The sequence below is a fragment of the Microtus ochrogaster genome, linkage group LG10 (assembly GCF_000317375.1).
Source record: "Microtus ochrogaster isolate Prairie Vole_2 linkage group LG10, MicOch1.0, whole genome shotgun sequence".
NCBI lineage: Eukaryota > Metazoa > Chordata > Mammalia > Rodentia > Cricetidae > Microtus > Microtus ochrogaster.
This window is the reverse complement of record NC_022035.1, coordinates 12824259-12846443: the sequence shown is the minus strand read 5'-3', so window position 1 is coordinate 12846443 and position 22185 is coordinate 12824259. Positions and strand designations below refer to the sequence as shown.

At 45.4% G+C, this 22185-nt stretch overlaps 1 protein-coding gene across 1 annotated transcript in view; it reads left to right on the top strand.

Annotated features, from left to right (window-relative positions):
- Wnt2 (Wnt family member 2) overlaps positions 1–20002 on the top strand; it is a 42840-nt gene extending 22838 nt beyond the window's left edge. The window contains exons 4-5 of the mRNA XM_005363758.2: positions 1019–1283; positions 19204–20002. Coding sequence (XP_005363815.1) covers positions 1019–1283; positions 19204–19433 — 495 coding nt within the window. The 3' untranslated portion in view covers positions 19434–20002. The remainder of the gene's footprint in view (positions 1–1018; positions 1284–19203) is intronic.
- The last annotated feature ends 2183 nt before the right edge of the window (positions 20003–22185 follow it).

The window sequence follows — 22185 nt, the reverse complement described above, 5'->3', positions numbered from 1 at the left end:
GCAGTGCAGGAAGGGACTGTTGCAGTGCAGGAAGGGGCTGTTGCAGTGCAGGAGGGGACTGTTGCAGTGCAGGAAGGGACTGTTGCAGTGCAGGAGGGGATGTTGCATTGCAGGAAGGGACTGTTGCAGTGCAGGAGGGGACTGTTGCAGTGCAGGAGGGGACTGTTGCATTGAGACCAAGTGTACACAGCAAGCATTCCATATGTAGTCACAATATCTGAGTCATTGGAAGATGAGTCTTAGAAATTGTGTTATCAGCACAGGTTGTACATCCCTCACTCTTAAAAAAAATCTAAAATGAAATTTGTTCCCAAATCTGACATATTTTCTCTAATGACATGATGGTGGGATGGAAAATTCTCTACCTGGCTACATGAGACAGGTTGTGATCAAAACAGAAGCAATCCAAACTCCAGTATAAAATTATCTTCTGACTACATTTCCAAAAATTATACATACATGAATTTCCAGTTTACACTAGGATCCCATCTCAAAGACATCTCATATTATATGTGCAAATATCCCCATAATTCAAAACACTTCTGGTTTCTGATAGAGGATGCTCAACATTTTAATAGTATGCATTTTTAAGATAAATAAGTTATTATGTATTAGGAAATATTTCATTTAATCTGTCTTTAAATTGTTTTTGAGAAAGAAGCAGGGGGATCAAGAAATTGCATAGGAAGGAAGGGGGCAGTATCTGGGGGGAGCTGGGAGAGGGGAAAAAATATTATCAAAATATATTGTATGAAAAATGCTTTAAATTAAAAATAACTAAGCTGGCTATGTACCCTATAAAACAGTGAGCATTGGTTACATGGATTGTAGATGGGGTTCACAATTGGAGTCTCCCATCTTTTTTCTACCTAAGGCTACAGTTTCCATAGTGTAGCCAAAATGACCAGCAAGTGACAAAGGATACCTCAGAGCCCTAGGCTCTGAGGTAGAGAAAACTCATAGCTTGGTCCTGTGCTTAGGTCCACCCCACTGAGCTCCCCTCTGTCTTCTCCTGTAGGCTGTTAAGCGGTTCTTGAAGCAAGAATGCAAGTGTCACGGTGTGAGCGGTTCGTGTACTCTGAGGACATGCTGGCTGGCCATGGCTGACTTCAGGAAAACAGGCGACTATCTCTGGAGGAAGTACAACGGGGCCATCCAGGTCGTCATGAACCAGGATGGCACTGGCTTCACGGTAGCCAATAAGAGATTTAAGAAGCCAACGAAAAATGACCTCGTGTATTTTGAGAATTCTCCAGACTACTGTATCAGGGACCGAGAGGCGGGTAAGTTCCGAGAATTCCTTCAGGGAGCAATGCTCTACAGTCTAACTGGGTATACTATACTTTTCAGCAGGCCATTTGTATAATTGCAGATGTCTGCCTTCAGGCTCCAGGCTCATGTCCTTTCTAATTCATACTGAAACTGCACAGAAAATCCTCCCAAGGGTCTAGAGAAACAGGCTGATACTTGTGCAGGTTCTGAAGAAACACAAATGAACAAGAAGGTGTGTGGCAAAGAGTCAAAACACGCAGGCCGGCAGAATTCCTGCTTGTACAGAATTCTAGTTAGGGGCTAGAAAAAGGTTATTGTGGTTGCCCAGCATCTTTCCTGAGCTGAGCAGGGGACAGTTTTGTAATAATTTTCCCCCATGACACATCCCTCCACTGTGACTCGGAGATGACCCCAGGGCTTGGGAATTTAGCCTCTTCTTGAAGCCTGCCCTGGGTCACGATCCCATGCTTTATTCAGTGTAATTACAGTTGTTAGACATTAAAGAGCAAGGATGAACCCCCATTCTTTTGGCCATAGGTGGGCTGTGTATAGGCAATTGTGATTAGTGGTACCTCATTATTCAAGCCACGCCCTTTCCTTGCAAACGACATGTTCTCTATCTTGAACTCCAAGAGTCACACTTCTAGCCTGGACATAGCAGCTGTTCCCACCTGTCTGCTTTTATAGATGTGTCCTCCCTGCCTCTCGCCCTCAAGGTCAATATTAGGCCGCAACAACCCTGAAGATTCTAGAGCAAAATAAGAATTGAGTGAAAAGGCCTCCGCCGACAGGAGGTGATGGGAACCCACAACACACTTTGGCTCAACACGTTTGCTTACTGGGAAGCAATGGCATTTACTACCAGAGGAAAAAAAAAATAGCCTTCAATTTAGATTCTGGGTTTGTTTTCCATACGGAAATAATTGCAAAAGAGTCAGTGAGACAAGGCAGATGCAGCCAGCTGCTAAAGCTAGATTAACTGATAGGCAAGATTATCAGGGAGCATCATAAGAAGCCTGGAGCCCTTTTTCTGTCCTTAGTTGTTAAAGTTCCTTTGGAGTTGGGATGAGTTAGCTGCCTGAAGCCTTTAGCATGTTTGTACATGTAGCCCATGAATGCCCACTTCTGAGCATAAATACCTGATTCTGTACCCTGCTGCATTCCTGTCATGTTTTGGGACTGCTACCAAGTTATCCTACCTTCCAGACAACAAGCTAAATGGAACCACACTGAAAACTGTTGCTTTGATATAAGTCAACCCAGGGCTTCGCTTCTCCCCTTAGCTAACTATTCGATTCTGCACAGGCCATGGACATGGAGTCCCCTTAATCATTTTAGGTCCCCAAAATAAACACCTATGTACTGAGCACTGTCCTAAGATCACTGTGCACCTCCCTGGTCTTGTTGAATCTATGAGGCAGTGCTAATCCTTCAGCGCTGTAAATTAACAAGACTGTAAATTTTTACCCGAGGAAAACGGGAGCAAATGATGGATGCTCCTTAGCAATCAGCACCAGCCAAACTCTCAACCAGTTCATAGAGCCAGATGAACAGCCTTGAACATCCCTGTCTACATTAGACAGTTGAAATTGAACGCCCTATTCCCACATCATATATGGAAGGGAATGCACGTCAGGCCCCATGCTTGGCCTGTGCCTTGAGCCTAGGATAACACATCTGCTTCACCCATTTCCTAAGCATGACCGTGAGAAGACATAAAGATTAAAATTTCATATTAGATCTTAAAAACCTGCTGCCCATAGACTTTTCTGGTTATTTGGATTGATGCAGTTTACATAATGAAGGAAATGGGAAGGCCCAATGAGTATTTTCTTCCTCATTGGTATTCTGGGAACTGAAAAACATGCTTCCTCATCATACAGAAGAGTTTCTGGATGTAACTCTCGTGCCCTTTTAAGCTATTGAATTAATTACTCTTGTAGACTTCATTCTTCACATTTGTATTAGAATGGAGTTCTGTTTTCTGTTTTTAAGTGTGTGTGTGTGTGTGTGTGTGTGTGTGGTGTTGTGAGTACAAGTATCTGCCAGAGGTCAGGAATGTCAGAACCCCTGGAGCTGGAGTTACAGGTGGTTGCATGCATCTCAGGGGTCTAAAGTTGGATCTCCTGCCAGAGCAGTAGGTGCTACTGAATGTTGTCAGTCTGCATCTTGACCATAAAACCATAGGCATCATCTGTTCAGTGCCCACTGTATCCCAGGCTCGGTCTGTACACTCTCACAGATTGTGGGCTTCTTGTTTTATAGGAGTAGGAACTGAAGCTCTAGGGGGTAAGAACCATGCAGGACTCTGTCTGCCCTTTCTATCATTTTACTCTGCCTCTAGTTGACTTGGTCAGAAGGGCACACAGTTAGAGGACCTGAGGGAGGAGGGTCATCTGTCTATGTGTTACTCTCATTGGTTAATAAAGAGACTGCCTTGGCCTTTGATAGGACAGCAGCTTAGATAGGCGGAATAAACAGAACAGGATGCTGGGTAGAAGGCAATGAGGCAGACGCCTCAGGCAGATGCTATAGCTCTCCTCTCCAAAATGGACGCAGGTTAAGATCCTTCCCAGTAAGCCACCACCTCATAATCTGCTACACAGATTATTAGAAATAGGTTAATCAAGATATGAGAGTTAGCCAAGAAGAAGCTGAAACTAATGGTTCAAACAGTGATTAAAAGAATACAGTTTCACTGTAATTATTTCGGGTAAAGCTAGCCAGGTGGTAGGACACAGCCCGCTGCTCCAACTACAAGGACCGGCTTCCAAAGTAAACTATATAATTTGATCTTTTATTTCTATATTTTAGCTCATTCAATTGAAAAATAGGTGAATATTTTGGTTCTTGGATGTTATTGATCAAACAGGAATCATCCTGGTCTTTTTCAGTATCCACTTCTAATATAATAGATCACATTTCCAATATGTTTACCAGATTATTTGTAATTGTATGAAATATATAGAAATGATGTCCTCTGTAGCTGTGCCCAAGAACATGCCAGAGTCATCCATGTGACCTGAAAACTTTCTTTTTTAATTTGGGTAACTACATGCAATTATTTTCATAAACCGTGGCTCAGAAGTCCACTTTGTTCACAAATACTTGGAGTGATATCAGAGTATTTCTGATCACAAATACTTGGAGTGCTATGCAAATAGCTGCAGGGGTGAGATGGAGAGAGCTTCGCTACAACCATGCACTGGTGGAGGTCTTGCCCATTGTCCTGTGACTCATGGCCGTCTTCAAAGGCGGATCTTCCCTGACTGGGATAAGCTCCTGTGGTGTGTGCTCTACTAAACTGCTCCACACCACACTGGAAATTTCTGGGTTCAGTCTTCCCAGAGCAGCCCCTAGCCTCTCTAGAGAGAGAGAGAGAGATGTGAAAGATAGCTCCAAGAGCCCTGTGAATAGAGACCTCCTGCATCTAACTCACAGTGAGGGCAGGAGTCTTCCCCTTGGTGGATGTAATGGGGACTTTCAGTCTACAGGAGGGAAGCTGCTGGCTTGAGTCTGTAACAGAATGAACACTCAATGTGCTAGAACAATCTACTGTAGGAAGGGTCTGCTTTCCGGTAAATAGAACTCTCAGTGTTTAAAATGAGCTATCATTAAAACGGATTTTTCTTTTAATTAAAAAAGGGCTAGACAAGCTCCAAGACAGAACAAAACTTTGTAGTAATGTTTAAACCTGCACATACATTGCTTTTCCTTCTTAATGGTTTTGTTTACTTTATTAAAAGTCATACCTGTGCTCCCTATTTTTCATCTTCTCACCCTTAACGGTCGATTTGAAATAATGAACACTTAATATTCAGTTTACTGGGCACCTTCTCCTGGAGAGCACTAGAAGACCAAGCGGGGTTCTCAGGTGGTTATGGGTGAGTGTGGTGTTTGAATTAATGGGCTATGGTCTTGCTCTTCCCCCCTGCATCCTGTTCAGAATAACAGTGCCGAGGAGTGCGCTGGAGAGATTTGCCGATTGTGTTTATGTAGTGGATCCATCTATGGGTTCACTTCATTGTTCTCCATAGTGGGGCCCCCCTCAGAGACCCATATGACCAGAATCAGGGGATTCCCATACTTTTCAAACTTCTCATTAAAGTTTAGAAAACCAGTCATTTGGTTGTCCATAGTCCTGGTTTAGCCCTGTTATCAGAGAAGAGCAAATCCAAGGACCCTTTGTTCTTAGCATCTCTGATACTTAGAAAGGGTGAAAAGTGTTTTTTTTTTTTTTGAAAAGTGTTTTTTTTTTGCAGAGCTCTCAACAGATATCACTTTGAGCAAGCCATGTTTATTTTGAAAATGCATCCTGCCTTGTTTTTTTTCTTTAACATGTAGATCCAACATCTCTAGCAAGTAACTAACTTGTTTAAATGATTCCAGCCATTAAGACTTCCGTTGGAATTAGTTTGACAGCTCGGTTATTAAGTCATTTCTCCAAGGAAAGCCTGACACATTGATACAAGGATTCACAGAGTGGTTGGCCTGAATGTTCCTGGTGAGAACACATCACCAGGAAAGATGCTGAGACCACAGCTGAGTTCCCGACAGGTCAAGCCTGCTCTGCATCCCACCCATACACATACCCTAACTCTTGGCAGTGGTCCTCTCACTTTCAGATCAAGAAAACAGAATCCCAAAGTGTTGTGATTTGTCCAAGATTTCATGGGCTGGAACTAGTTAACAGAATAAAAGGAGTAGATAAGAATCAGAACCAAAAAAAAAAAATCCATATTTTTCTCACTATCGTTTCCCTCTTTGGATCCTTAGGAAACTGGGCAGGGTGGTCTTCTGTAATAGAGATTCAGTATGAAGACGTGGACCTTTCATGGGGGTACCCACAACACTGGGGGCTCAAAACCGATCAGAATTAAAGAGGCACATTTAGATTATGTCAAAGCCCTTCCTTCTCAAGTTAGAAGCTCTCCACGACGTTTTCCTTTCTTCCCCCTTGCGTAGTGTGCACGTGTGAATGTGTGCATTCCTCTGTGTGCACGCATGGAGGCCAGAGAGGATATTGTCTTCCTCTATCATCCTCTGCCTTATTCCCATTGGGCGGGATCTCTTACTGAACCTAACGCTTGCCATTTTGGCTAGACTGGCTGGCCAGAAAGCTCCCAGGACCCACCCATCTGTGCCTCTCACCACTGGGGTTACTGGCACGCACAAGCTGTGCCTGGCTTTCATCTGTAGGCTGGGGGTTTGCATTCAGCTTCTCTTGCATTGAGCCATCTCCCTAGCCTACTACTTCAAATTTTTAAGGGAATATCTTTAATTTTTTTCCTAATAAATAAGAAGAAACTTTTGAAGAAAAAAATTGTGGAAACGATAACCAAACACACCCCTTATGCAGTAGCTGAAGAAGACATGTGTTTTTCTGCTGAATTGTAGAGAGAGCCCGCCTTTTGGGGGCGGGACGGCCTCGGGCAAATGTTTATAAATTTGGGGGCACAGACGCTGGAGCCCCTTCCTGTTTCCTGTTTCTGGGCATCGCGGGAACTTCGGTTGCGTGAGTGTGCTATTTACATTAAAGTTGTATCATCTTATACCAATTGGCCTGTATTAATCTGATCCGCCTTGAAAGAAGAAACTTTTGAAGAAAAAAATTGTGGAAACAATAACCAAACACACCCCGTATGCAGTAGCTGAAGAAGACATGTGTTTTTCTGCTGATCAACTATAAATACCTGAGGTGCAGCCAGGTTCACAGAATGATAGGAACTGGGTGAGGCATGTGATATTTTGCAGGCCAAATTGGAGTCCACATCTTAGAGAGGGACTTCTGGGATGAGCACTCTGGTGGCTCTGGAGTTATCTAGTCTGGCGATTGCCCCCAGGCCTCTGTAAATCAAAGCAGCCCTTCAGTTAGAGATAGGTGCATCTGTAAGGAAGGAATGCTGCCCTCCCCTGCAGAGGAGGTGTCTGCACCTAATCACAGACCACTTTCACTGGGTATGATGTAAAACTCTCACCCGGGCCAGAGGTTATCCCGAGGTCTCCCCTCCAACCAGAGGAAACAAGCGAACCTCCATCTCTACTCCAGTCAAGTTCAAAAACAAATGGAGCGCTTGTGTAACACGCTGCCCTCTGAAAACCCAAAGCCGGACTGGCAGCTGTTCCTGGTGTCACTATTTCTTCATTCCTATGCAAGCTATTTGGCAAAGTAGCCCTTGAAGTCCATGGCAACCCGGCTCCTAAAATCAAAATGTCCAGAGACTGGTATTCTGGATAAGTCTTGTGTTGTGGCCTGACTTGCAGACACTCATGAGCATTGACTATATCCTGGGATGCGATTAAAAACAAGGAAATAAGATTTTAACCAATGGATAAAGTCTACTTAAATATTAGTATGTGCACTTAATGCCAGAACAGTTTAAGTCCTTCATTTCTTTTTTTTTAAAGAGTTATTTATTATGTATACAACATTCTGCCTTGATGTATGCCCGCACGCCAGAGGAGGGCACCAGATTTCAGTACAGATGGTTGTGAGCCACCATGTGGTTGCTGGGAATTGAACTCAGGATCTCTGGAAGAGCAGCCAGAGCCATCTCTCCAGCCCCTAGTCCTTCATTTCTTTACTGAAGAAATATGGAGATTGTTCAATATGCCAGACACATAAACCCTTGGCAGTGCCAGGAAGGCGGAGTTGGTTGGTCCTTGCTATCAAGACTTCACCTACCATGGGGTCTTTCTAGGGGACCTAGGCAGCAGCCAGGCAACACTACCCTGTGATAGGGAGCCCTCAGTCTGAGACAGGTGTCTTAGGCTTTGCTCCTTGCTTCCTGTATGTTCTTTACTTTGACAACATAAAGAAGTCGCTCATCAACTTGTGCTCTGAGACATACAGAAGTTAATGAATTAATATCTAAAGGGTGCAAAGAGAGCCAAAACAGGACTATATGGACAAGGTTGTAGTGGGACTTCTAAATGATCATTTACACATAAAATTATTAATGCTGCGCAATGAATAGTAATTTCAATCTAGCAGACCATTGTTTCAAGTTTGTAAGTGATATATGATACATATGGAAACCTTTTGAACCTCAAAACGCTCCGTTGTCTAGTGTACTGCTTATGCTCCTGGCCTGTCCTGTCCTATTAGCTCATCTTACACCTCAGTGGCTACTTTATTCCCTTCTACTTTGCGGTTTTGTGGATTCTTTTTTCAGAGTTTTCTCAGGACCCTCATTTTCCTTTCCATACTTTCTTCATGGCCTGATCTTTTCCATCCTTTCAGCTCTAAGTATCCCTGTATCAATACTTCTGTTCTCTTGCTTTATCCTGGGTTTAGTTCCCTGCCTAATAAGCTTATTTGCTGACTTCCTTCCAAGTTGAACTGCTGATTTGTCCCCCTCTCAAAACTTGTCTCCCCCTATTTTCCAATGGATCCATCCACCCTCTGCTATGGAGGCCAAGCCAGCAACATGCAAGCCAATCGCAATCCTGCCTTCTCTTTCGCCTGTATCACCCGCATCAGAACTTCTGAAATGTATGCAGGACCTTTCTGCTTCTCCGTGTTCATCGGCATCTCAGAGGCCCAACTGCAGCTCAGTTTCTGCATTTATAGAATGGGCCAGTGGTTGTTAGTTACCTCTCGGCCCCTGCCAGCCTAGCTGGGACTCCCATGTTGCCCAATACTCAGTATATGAACGTGATGGACGGAATCAATGTTCATTCACTAGCTCAGTCATATACTCGACAGCTTAAAGGTAGCTTGGTTTCCTTGCAGAGAATTACAAAGCCTGTATGTTTCTCTGTTTTTATCACTGATTAAAGGGCTCTACCTGTAAAATGTCCAGTTTGCAGTGTTAACTGAGTGTTAAATAGGACTCTTGCTGTAGTAGGCAATTCCCAAGATTCATGGTTATGATATGGTGCTTGTCAGCCCTTACCCTGGATGAGACAGAAGATGTCAAATAAACAGAGTAACAGACTACATCTCTGCTTCCTGCTGCCCCGTGCACTCGGTTCTTTTACTCCTCATTTCCATCCTGATTTCACTATTAGTGAAAACAAAGTGTTTTTCTATCCCAAGCAATTCATTATATATTTATACATATATCTACTAACATATATATAAAACATATGTAAGTATATATAATCTACAAATACATATGTTCATCTTCAAAATACAAACTTAGGATATAAAAATGCTAAAATGACTCTGTCCATCAGAATGAATGTAAAACTCGGTAAACAAATTTTATAAGTCATTTTGTAGGTTCAATTCCTTGACATCGTTTGAACCACTAACAACAAATGAATCACCGCATAGGTGAGTGGATTTGGGGTGTGTGTGTGATGAATAGCAAAGCTGATTGCTAACTGCTGTATTAATCGTTGCAGACAAAGAGAAATTTTTAAAGTACGGAAGATAATGAATTTGTTTCTTTTAGCTTTCCCATTGAAATTTGCTTATGTAAATTCCACATTATTAGAATACAACCAAGCCCTGCATTACGGATAGGCATCTCAGAGTCTATAATTTATTCTCCACTACTATGTATGTTGATTGGGAAGCTTTGTTTCTCCTTAGTATATGCTTCACCTTGTAATTTCTATGGCTCTTGTGATTGAGAATGGATTACATTGTTCATTTTACATTGTTGTGGTACAGATCCCTAACCTGCTGCCATAAACTCCCTGAAGTTATGAATATGAATTTCTACTGTTTCAATATGAGCCATGCCTTGATATGGTAGCACACATATATAATCTCACCTCTCTCAGAGAGCTGAAAGTCAGCCTGGGCTACACATAAGACCATACCATCAAAAAATAATAATAACCCCAACTAACTGCATACAATTTAAAAAAATAAGAATGTACCACATTTCTGGCATGCACTCTCTATGCTAAGTGGAGATGTTTAAATAAGGGTAGGCTTAACTGCTGGGCTCCCACTGGGTACCTGCAAACTTCAAACACTTTTTTGAAAAGTGTGCCTTCTCCAGACAATTGGAAAGCTGTTCTTATATTTTTTGGTTGTGAGCCTAGTCTTCAACAGTTGAACCATCTCTCCAGCCTGCTGTTCTTAGTGTTTAAGAAACTGTTCTTAATATTGTATTAAGAAAACAAGCAATTGTGCATTGGCACCTGAGTACTATACATTTTGTAAAAGAAAGGATGGGGCCCATCTTTTATCCTGAGGGAGGTGGGCTCAGACATTATGAAATAGTACATGGAGCCAACTGCAGGAAGTGTATTATAGGCCTACGAGGAAGTGTGTTGTAGGTCCTTGGAACTTGTCCAGACAGAGTATACGCCGTGGAAGATGTTGATGCGGGCCTGAATCTTGAAAAGGTGAAAAGAATTCCCGTGGAATGGAGGGAGAGGAAAGTTTCCAGAGGGCAGCGAATCTCAAAGAGCACAATCTAAGGGCTGTAAGTGATACCAGAAAGTCACTTAGTTCACTGGGGAGGAGAGCATTTGGAGAGTCTGCAGGCTGGGAGCTCAAGGAACATGTAGCAGGGTGAGTGTCAGGGTTGGGAGAGGGAGAACAGGAAATAACTTGGACAAGACTAGATAAACCAGGTATTGCAAGTCTGAGTCTGGCCATAGCAATGTTAATTCCATTGTAGAATTTCCTAGCTTAAAAGGACATGCCTTTCCCGTGCCAGTCCAACTTTTCCAAGCTGGGAAGATGAATAAAAATGAGTAAAATCATCTGAACTAAGTACAGATATTGCCTTTCCTAAGTAGCATTAGCTTTGCAATCCTTCACGTGAGGAAGGGGGAAGGCCCGCAAGCAGATGGATGTGCGGTCTCTAACGTTTGCTCTGCAACATTCTTCTGTTCCCTCAATAAATCTGTGTCATTAATGACAATGTGTAAGTCAAGCAGAGGAGAAACAGCCTATTGGATGACAGGCTTAAGTGAATCTTGCTGTAGGCCCTAATGGTCAACATATGGGCCTCTGTTGGACTGAGTGGCAGGAATTTCTGAAGATAGAGGAAGGGAGAGGGAGGGGTGATGGAGAGGGGAGGGGAGGGAGAAAGGGAGTGAGAGAGAGAGGGAGGAAGGGATGGAGGGAAGGAGGGAGGGAGGGAGGGAGGGAGAGAGAGAGAGAGAGAGAGAGAGAGAGAGAGAGAGAGAGAGAGAGAGGAGCGCCCTTCCTCCAGGTTTCCGAGGTATGGGTCTGGGAACTATTAGGCAAAGCCCCCCGTCCCTCCTCTGCTGTCAGGAAGATGCATGTTGGTGGAGACAGAAATGTTTTTACACTGGGAACCCTGACTCCATTATTAATTTTATGGCTCTGGGGATGGGATGCTTGATTCTGTAAGTTCCCTTGATATTGCCCCACCAAATATGATATGTGGTCCAAAAAACATGCGATTTAGAAACTTCCCTTCTTTTCCCAAACACATGTGAGCTCTTATTGTGAGTTGGAATGAGGACACAACCCAGGGGGAGAAGAAAGGCACGTTTAGCCAGAAGCAGCACCCTCCACCTTCCCATGACACAGACCCTCCCCGTCGGTAGAGACTGTCTGCTTATGGACGGTCACAGAGTGTAGACAGCCAATCTGAACGACTGTTTGGGGCAAAGATGACAGGAAGGCGGGAGTCTGAGCCTACAGTTCTCCGTGTCAGGGAACTGAGCTCTGTTGCCAGGCGGGCGACACACATCTGGGCGGATTTCACCACCAAAGCAGAGGGACTGTGAACTACATAAGTCAAAGCATAACAAGAGAATGTTATAAAGCAGCATGACTTTTCAAAAAAAGAGCACCCAAATACATGCGTGTCCTTAAAAGATGACAATTTGGGAGGTCTGACAGAGAGGACCATTAGCTGAAGCTATTTTTCAAATGTCTAATTGGTATTTTGAAACCACCATCCATGCTGCCTGACAACCTGAGCTGGGAACTACATAAAAGCCAGACCCAATCGTGGGTGTATCTGTGATCCCCCTGGAAGCTCCTGGGGCTAGGCTGATGTAGTTAAGAAGTCAGCAGGAGACCCTGTTTCAAACAAGGTAGAACAGAGGCCCAGTACCCACGGTCATCCTCTGACCTCTACATACACTGTTCTTATACCCTTAGGTGCATACACAGATACCATATGTACATAACAAGTACAATTTTTTTTTTTTTACAAAAGAGAGCGTACCAGTCCAGGGGGAAGGCAGCATAAACCACTGTATTAACAATTCCTCTTTATTTTCTCACAAAACCCTATGTGACTAAACAGCCAACAACATGTCGCGAGTTGCAGAAAAAGACCCTCCCTCCCAACCCCACAAAAGCTACAAATCAGGCCCTTTGTGAGTTCTTTGGAGGAGGCTAGGCATGGGGAGTGTAGTTCTGAGCATGGATCCTACAGCGTCACCTGTGCCGAGCAAGCGCTCTAACGCTGAGCTATATTGCCGCACCTGGGCGTAGGGACATAGTCTCACTACGTACCAGCCTGGCCTAGACCTCATGATCGTTCTCTTTCAGCCTCTCTAGGGCTGGAATTTTAGATGCTTTCAACTACACACAGCTTACAAGTTCATTTGATTTTTAAAAAGTTAAGGGCAGAGCAGGGAAGATACGGAAGTATTCATGCTCTGTTCGGACGGTACCCACCACTTGCTGGCTGTGTAAGCCTAAGCAAGTTACTGTACCATGCTCTGTGCCTTCCCATTGGCCCATTCCCTGCACCCCGGTACCCCAGGAGGTTCTGTGACAGCTCTAGCTATGGCCCCACCACTGTTTTCATATCAGTGGCTCTCGGGCTTCAAAGGCTCTCCTCTATTTTTCTTCTTCTTGGCCTCACCAAACCCCATTTGGGAAGCAGAGGTGGCATGTTCGCATTACTTTTGACTTTGATCGTTTGATAGATGAACAGTACACTCCATGGCCTGTTTTTGTCTCACACACCAAAGCCACATTCTGTCCTTCTCTCTTATTTTGGCACTAGGGGTTGCACTTTTTGTTTTTTTTGTTTTTTAATATTTACTTATTTATTATGTATACAATATTCTGTCTGTGTGCAGGCCTGAAGAGGGCACCAGACCTCATTACAGATGGTTGTCAGCCACCATGTGGTTGCTGGGAATTGAACTCAGGACCTTTGGAAGAGCAGGCAATGCTCTTAACCGCTGAGCCATCTCTCCAGCCCCGGCACTAGGGGTTGACGTCATGGTTTTGCCCAAAGCACTGTACCAGGGAGCCATATCCGTGACCCTCTTTTTTTTTTTTTTGCACAATTTACTTTGAGATAAGGCTGACTAGGTTGCTCAGGCAGGCCTTGAGCCTACTATGTAGCTCAGATGTACCTAACTGACTATAATTCTAGTCCAGTCTCCCAAATAGCTGGGATTACAGGCTAGGACCACCACGCCTGACTCTGAATCGCTCTTAGACAAAGTTTTTCCAGTGACCATTGTCTTCTCTTGCCTTTTCTCCCTGAACTTAGAGAGTGTTCAATTCAAGTTGACAAATAATCCTTGGGTTCAGAGGGAGTCCAGTTCAAAGTTCTGCATTTGAGAAACAAACTCTACCATAACACTTCCCTGGGGCTAAGTGAAACTACAATCTGACATCCTTAGGCTTCAGGTCACTACGGAAAGACCACCAAGTTAGAAATCAGTAGTCTGATTTGGGAACAAAACATGTCACCTCACCCCCATACTAGCCTTCTCAGACCCACAGCCCGAGGAAAGGACAAAGAATTCAAACGTGTCATGGTACTGTCATAGTTTGATAACTGCAGACTGCTGAGTTAAGAGAATGCTTATTTGGTGTACAAGAATTAAGACAAAACACAAAATAATACAAATTGAGTCAACGCTGGAGTGCTAGGATCTCACTCACAGACATGTGGGCTCAGTCTCTACTTTTTGAAAAAGATGGACAGGCTCGTGACTACGACCCCTATCCCCCATCCCATCTTTTTCCTGAATCCAGGATATCTTTTTATTTTGGGGGGTTTTTGAGACAGACTTTCTCAGTAGCCTTGGTGCCTGTCCTGGAGCTCTTGTAGACCAGGCACGCTGGCCTTCAACTGACAGAGATCCGCCTGCCTCTGCCTCCTGAGTGCTGGGATTAAAGGCGTGCGCCACAGCTGCTCGGCTCTGAATCCAGGATGTCTTTAATGAGCATTTCTACTTTGATAATCCCCAGTCAGCAAATTCCCCTGGCAGGCATTTCCACACTGGGGAATTGCTAGTACCAACACAGCTGCTTAGACCCAAACCTGAACGCCCCTCTGGACTCCTCTGTTCCCTTCCAGTCCGCCCATCAGTCCCTGGCTACTGGTTCTGCCTCTTTTCCTTACCATCAGTGTCTTAATCTAGGCCATCTTGTACCTGGGTCATAGTTCCTTATGGGGCTCTAACTTACCTTCTTGCTTCAATCTATCCAGTCCCAGCACATTGCTTTGCCTCCTCAAACACAAATTAAATACATGTTGCTCTTTGCATGACGACCTTCAGTAGAAATAAGTTGCTCACACAGGAGCATGTAAACCCCTGCCCAGTTATCTAAGCCATTGACAATGCAGCTTCTACTTTGGTTCTTCAGCCTTGGTTCTTTTGCTCTCCCCTTTGAATACGAATCCCAGCTAGGTGGAATGCCTATCTGCTCCGCACATAGAGCTCTTGGCCCACGAAGCCTCCTCCTGTTTGCTTCTCCCCCCACCATATTCTTCTTACTAAGATGCACCACACCTGTGGAAAAGTTCAGTTAACACAAGCTGCATTCACTATAACCATAACATGGTGAGCTTTCTCAATTAAACACATCCACATACTTTGTGCCCAGATCAAGAGCTGAAAGAGGCCCAGTACGCTGGAAGCTCCCTCATGCTCTTTGGCCCGACCTCTGAGAAAAAAACCACTAATCATCAGATATTCATGGCTAGTTTATTCCGATTCTATACTTTGTCTAAATGAAAACTAGCCCGAAGCGAAAGCCTGGGTCAGCTTTCTGTTGATGTGTGATGATTCACCCAAACACTTACGGCCTGGGATGACCTTGAGGTTCCAGCTTCATCCGTCTCCATCTTTGCAGCTGTCTTTTAAGTTAACTTTACCATCATGCTCCTTGAGGACTTGGATTGTCTTTCACTCACACCCCCAGCCCATTGCATCAGCCAATCGAATGCTCCCCTCCTCACTGTGAAGCCAAATGAATATGTTTTTGGTCATTTTTCTACTTGACCCTTCCACCTCCAACCCCCCTTTCTTCAAGAGATTGCCACATTCTAGCGGCTCACCCCTCTGAGGCCTCTCGTGCTTTGTCCCGTTGTCCCCTCTCGTGGCCTCTTGTCTGGACTCTCCTGAGGACTCCCATTTGGCCTTCTTGCTCCCAGTCATTCTATCAGACTTGAGTATGTTTGTCCTAAATTAAAATCTCCACTAGTTTCCCACCCACCATGGAATAAAATCAAAGCTCTACCAAGGCAAGGGGCTCTTTCACCTGCTGCCGTAGTCTTCTATGCTTTCTGCAGAACGCACGCCCTGTTCTTCAGGCATGGCCAATCTGCCCTCCTATGAAGCTCTCTAGAGCATTTTCACTAGGAGCTTCTGTGCTAGAAATGCCTTTTCCTGCATTCTTTCCCTCAACATCAACTCATCTTTTATATTCTCTCTCTCCAATGCCACCTTCTTGGTCAAACCATGTAGCGGAGGTCTCTTTCCCTGGTCCCGTTTCCCACTATGAATATTCATACTGAGAAATCTCACTAGGACAATAAGAGCAGCGCTCCAGGACAACATCTTCACTTTGTTCCCTGATGATGCCTACCACATCATAGGTCGCAGTCAACACGTGCTAGTGTTTAGCGCATGTTGAGCACTTATTCTGACAGATGCTTTCGTGTGTAATTTTAGCCCATCCTCACTGAAGCCCTATGAAGAAGGGGCAGGCTTTGCCCCAACTTTACAAGAGAGTTTTGAAAAAGAAGCTTGCCACAACTGTACTGTTGACACATGGTGATGCTACAAGCAAACCCCTAATTGCCCACACCCTAATGACCTTGGCTTTATAGTCCGAGCTTTGTCCGCCATGATACTCCACATGGATTTCTACTGTGGTTTCCAAGCGGTCATTAGCAGATGAAGTAATGATGCGGAGATTGAGGCAGTACCTCTCCACACATTTTTCTCTCGACTACTTTACAAGTGTGGTAGGAACAGGAGCTGGGGCTGTTTATTTTATGTCTTCCCTGCCTCCCAAACCCCAGGCAGTCAACACAGCATCTTATACATGTTTATGTCAACTAAATGTTTATCAGATGAAACAACGGGTGTCGCGTTCAAAGGCAGCTCTTGGCAGTCAGGCCTTTTTGCACAATCAGTGGTTTTTGAGGAGATTTTTCTGATGGTCGTCCTGAATCCAGGCCCAGCTGCTGCCTCTTCTAACCCCGTGCTTCTTCAGCATGATGTAGGCTCAGGGCCATCCCTGGCTGACCCACGCTCCACCCCAGCCCGGCCCTCTGCCATCCTTCCTGTCCTCAGGAAACTCCTCTGTCTGTCTTCCTGCTCGAGGCAGCTGATCTTGCAAGGCAAGTCTGGCCCACCCTCTCCTTTGCTTGACCTCACACCCAGCTTGAACCCTGCTGTTTCCCTGGTCATTCCGCAGAGGGAGGGCAACATGACACTTTCGGAGATAATTTTCATACAGAGCAGAGAGTGATAAACAGAGTCATGAGGTGTGAGTGAAAAAAAATAGCTAAATTGTTATCTTTTTTCCCCTTACTTTTCTTCTGTAGGTTTGGCAGTTATTTATCGTTGTTGATTCTAATAGAAACAGGAGAACATGGGATGTACTCACTCATATTTGGTTTCTAGCCATAAACAAAGGACATTGAGCCTATAATTAGTGGTCCTAGAGAAGCTAAATAAGGAGAACCCAAAGAAAAACATATAGGCATCCTCCTGAATATTAACCTTCATCAGGCGATGAAAGGAGACAGAGACAGAGACCCACATTGGAGCACCGGACAGAAATCTCAAGGTCCAAATCAGGAGCAGGAGAGAGAGCACAAGCAAGGAACTCAGGACCACGAGGGGTGCACCCACACACTGAGACAATGGGGATGTTCTATTGGGAACACACCAAGGCCAGCTGGCCTGGGTCTGGAAAAGCCTGGGATAAAACTGGACTCTCTGAACATAGCGGACAATGGGGACTACTGAGAACTCAAGAACAATGGCAATGGGTTTCTGATCCTACTGCATGCACTGGCTTTGTGGGAGCCTAGGCAGTTTGGATGCTCAACTTGCTAGATCTGGATGGAGGTGGGGGTTCCTTGGACTTCCCACAGGACAGGGAACCCTGATTGCTTTTCGGGCTGGGGGGGGGGCTTAATTGGGGGAGGGAAATGGGAGGCGGTGGCGGGGAAGAGACAGAAATCTTTAATAAATAAATAAATTAAAAAAAGAAAAGAAACAGGAGCAGTTAAGCTAAAAGAGGAATCGGTAGAAGGACAAAGAGATCTAGGCTGGGACTGTAGCTCGGTGGCAGAGTGCTTGCTTATATGTCAGATGCTGTGTTCAAACCATATCATAAGAGTAATCGCCGTGTCTCAAGAACCTCCAAGAGCTGGGCCGTGGTGACGCACGCCTTTAATCCCTCAGCACTCGGGAGGCAGAGGCAGGCAGATCTCTGGGAGTTCGAGGCCAGCCTGGTATACAGAGCTAGTTCCGGGACAGGCACCAAAGCTACAGAGAAAAAAAAAAAGAGCCTCCAAGGCTGATGTGTCGCTAGGCTCCCAGAAGAGATGGAAGTAGAACCAAGCAATAGTCCAGCTTGAGCAGGACTCCTCTTCCTGGTCTGTCCCTGTATATTTGTTTATCCGTGTCTTTCGGTGGCTCTGGGCCAGAGACACTGAGTTTATGCATGGTAACTCTCTCCTGGAACTCCACCTTATTGGCCCACCTGGGGTCCAGCGAGGATGGTGCTATTATACAACATGGCTCTCAATGGCTTATCTTGGTAGGAGAGACTGATATAGAAAGGGTCATCGCAAGCTGACAAAACTCCAAAATTGTCCACTACTCTTAATTATAGAAGGGATAGGAAGGATAAAGTTGCAAGAGAGTTCTGTCTGTTTCCCCCAGATGGAGTGAATTAAAAGGCTTTGTATATCTGAAATTCTTATTTCTCTGTTTGAGAAAGGGTATTACTATGTCCTGGTCTGCCCCGGAACTTAATATACAGACCAGGTTAGCCATGAACTTTGCAGCGATTGCTGGCCTGGCAGGTGTGAGATGCCACAGCCAACTCTGTCTTTGAAATTCCTTGTGAAGACACATACACAAATATAGACTGTCATTTAGCAATGTGACAACGATTAACTAAGATGGCATTAATACAGTGCCACATTCCTTTGAAGGATGGGACTTAGGCCTCACACAGGTGCTTCACAGAGCTCCTGTGGTCTGCTAAGGAGGGAAGAAGAAAGAATGTGCTCTCCCTCCTCAGTGATACAAATGAGTGCTCCTCTCCCAACCAACTACAGTTCAGGCCTACTAAGCCCGTGTAAGCAAGTCTCGGAAAACTGAGTCCTCTCCTTTCCAAGGTTCAATACCTCCTCACTCAGAGAAAGCTGGCTTTGGCCACAGCTTCCTTTTTGTGATTTGCAGAAGAGCAGGAACTGGAATAAATCCATGTTTCTTTCTTTTCTTGCCCTGTCTCCCAGTGGCCCTTCATTCTAAACCTAGATAAGGTCAATGTAATGGAAAGGAGGGACACCAGCTTCAGGTTGCAAAAAGAAAAGCCAAAATCCAAAGGCCTACCATTCCTAGCTGCTGCCCTCTGGACACCTCTCAGATGCATAGAGGGACAACACAGGGCCCCATAGGACACAGGCTCAGCAAGCTATGAGGAGGTTGGACTAGGCTCTGTTCTTAAGGAGGGACCTCATGACTCTGCTGTCCAGACTCTTGTATTCTGCCCAGACATTGTCAGCGGTGTCTCTCTGGCTTGTCTTTCAGGCTCTCTGGGTACAGCAGGCCGCGTGTGCAACTTGACTTCCCGAGGCATGGACAGCTGTGAAGTCATGTGTTGTGGGAGAGGCTATGACACGTCCCACGTCACCCGGATGACCAAATGTGAGTGTAAATTCCACTGGTGCTGTGCTGTGCGCTGTCAGGACTGCCTGGAGGCCCTGGATGTGCACACGTGCAAGGCCCCCAAGAACGCCGACTGGACAACCCCAACATGACCCCAGCAGAGGTCATCGTCTCCCTTCCCTCAAGGACTCCAATTGCACCTGCAAGGACACTGGACTTCTGGGTTGTCTTCGGGGGGGGGGGGGGCTGTTTCTTAAGGCATATGATCTTATCTCCACAGAAGCCCCTTTTTCCCTCTCTGGGAGCCCCAGGACTGGGGGCCACATGCTGCATCTTATAAGTACACCCTATTCTATCTATCTGGGCATTCTGAGGTCACCTCTCCTCCTGCTGATTTCTTTTAGGAAATGGCATGACAGGCTGTTTTAGGAGGAGGGTTACGGGCCCCCACCACTGTCACCTAGACATTTCCTCTTTCCTCTTTGGCCATGGGGAGAAACAACATCACATAGTAGAGGCTCTTCCTCTGTGTCTTCCCACAGATTCTAATAGTTAAGAAAGTCCACACTTCCCTCTGGGGTTGGGGGTGGGTATGGAAAACAGAATCAACTGTACCAAATTTTACTTGTGTTTTTTAAGAAGACCAAGCAAGGGCTTTTCTGAGTAATAACTGTTGCTACCATCCTTGATGATTGCCTGGAGAAGAATGGCTTTCAATAAACATCGGGCTTAAAACACATATGTTTCCAAAGAATTTGTTCAGTGCTAAACTCTGATATAACAAGGTAAGAATGCTTGTCCTTCGAGCCCGAGTTCGTCTTGAACTTTCCTGTCAGCCAACACATCAGAAAGTGATTGTTGTTCCTCACTGTCCCCTCCATTTGAGGACTCTTAAGAGATGAGACTTCTCAATATGCGCTGGAAAGAATCTGAAGGGGGATGGATGATCTGGCAGAGTTCTTTAACTATGAGGTAAATATAGTAAAATATTAATAATAATAATAACTTAGTGAGTGGAATATCAGAAATGTGCTTGCACAACTAAAGAAAAAGAAGGCAACAGAGTCCCAGTGTGAGTGTGTGCACAATACCAGCAGGGTTCTTGGCTAAGACTACCTTGTGGATGCAAACTGAGAAGTGAGGCCAGTGCGATGCTGACAGAGAGCTCTGCAGAGCCAGGACCCCCTCTCCATACTCAGACGCCCAGGAGAGCTATTGAGGAGCATTGGCTAGGACCCACCAACCTTAAGCCCCGACACTTTCAGTTATGTTTGTTTAAGGTTTACAAGCTGATGTGATAGTACAGTCTAGAGAACACAGCACACAGCCTGGCCTTTCAGTTGGCAACACTGCTATATTACATTGCAAGCACTTTGTATCTGGGAGACTATGTTTAACCAACCCAGCCGTAGTAATGGGAATAGCAATGTGGAGATGGTGATTGACTTCTGCCAGGAGATGACACTCAGAGAAAATGGAGAGGCTGCCTAATCCATTTTTTTTTAATGCTAGATGAAAGAAATGAACTTGATAAGGCTGCTTCTCAGCATGCAGTTCAGTTTGGTTCCTGTTCAACATATAGTTTCCTCTTAGAGCTACACTAACTAACAGGATGTCTCCTGTTGTACACCCAGCATCAAACTGCCGCTGGCTCATCGCTTCATGCTTTGGGCTTCATCTTTCCATCCTTGTCTAAGTCATTCCGCCTGAGGCTCCTGGGAAGCGAACTGCAGGTGTTCTTTGTCAGAGCTGGTATTAGCCACCTAGCCTTCTTAGAAATGACGTGGCTCCAGTTCTCCCCTCCTCACCTCCCGTTCTCAGCAACCGTTCTGGTGATTGGGGTCAAACCAGGCCTTGTCATTGCCAGGTAAGTGCTGTGCCCCTGAGCCACATCTACAGCCTTCTTGGTTTTTATTTTAAATTTTCTATTTCATTTTACATACCAAGCACAGTTCTCCCTCCCTCTTCTCCTCCCACTCTCCCCAACTCCCCAACTCAACTCTCCATCCATTCCTCAGAAAGGGCAAGGTCTCCCCATGGAGAGTCAACAAAGCCTGGGACATGAAGTTGAGGCAGCGCCAAGCCCTTTCCCCCTGTATCAAGGCTGAGCATGGCATCCCACCATAGGGAATGGGCTACAAAAAGTCAACTTATACACCAGGGATAGCTCCTGGTCCCCCTGCCCAGGGGTCCCAGAAACAGGCCAAGCCACACAACTGTCACCCACAGGCAAAGAGGCTAGTTTGGTCCTATGCAGGCTCCCCAGCTGTTGGTGCAGAGTTTCTGAGCTCCCACACGCTTGGGTCAGCCGTCCCTGTGGTTTTCCCCGTCATGGTCTTGACCCCACTTGCTCATGTTATCTCTCCTCCCTCTCTCTGACTGGACTCCTGGGAACTCATCCCATTGCTTTGCTGTGGACCTCTGCATCTGCTTCCATCAGTTACTGGATGACAGGTCTATGATGACAATTAAGGTAGTCACCAGTCCGATTACAGGGCAAAGCCAGTTCAGGCTCTCTCTCCACTATTGCTAGGAGTCTTGCCGTGGGTCATCCTTGTGAATTCTTGGGAATGTCCCTAGCGCCAGGAGTCTCCCCAATGACACAATGGCTCCCTCCATCAAGATATCTCTTTCATTGCTCTCCCTCTCCTTCCCTCCCCCAACTCGACCATCCCGTTCTTCTCATCTGCCTCTTTGTATTTCATAGACACAGTAAGCAGGAATAACGGAGCAGGAAAGTGGCTCTTCCGGGGTTCGCATGGGGATCAGGCTAGCCCATAGCTCCCAGTGTCCAGGGTCCCTGGGAAGCTTTCATGAGAGGCCCAACTCCACTAGCACTTCTGGCTACTAAGAGGAATGGCGAAATCTTAAATCCTTGGGTATATTTAGGGTGGGGAAGATTCC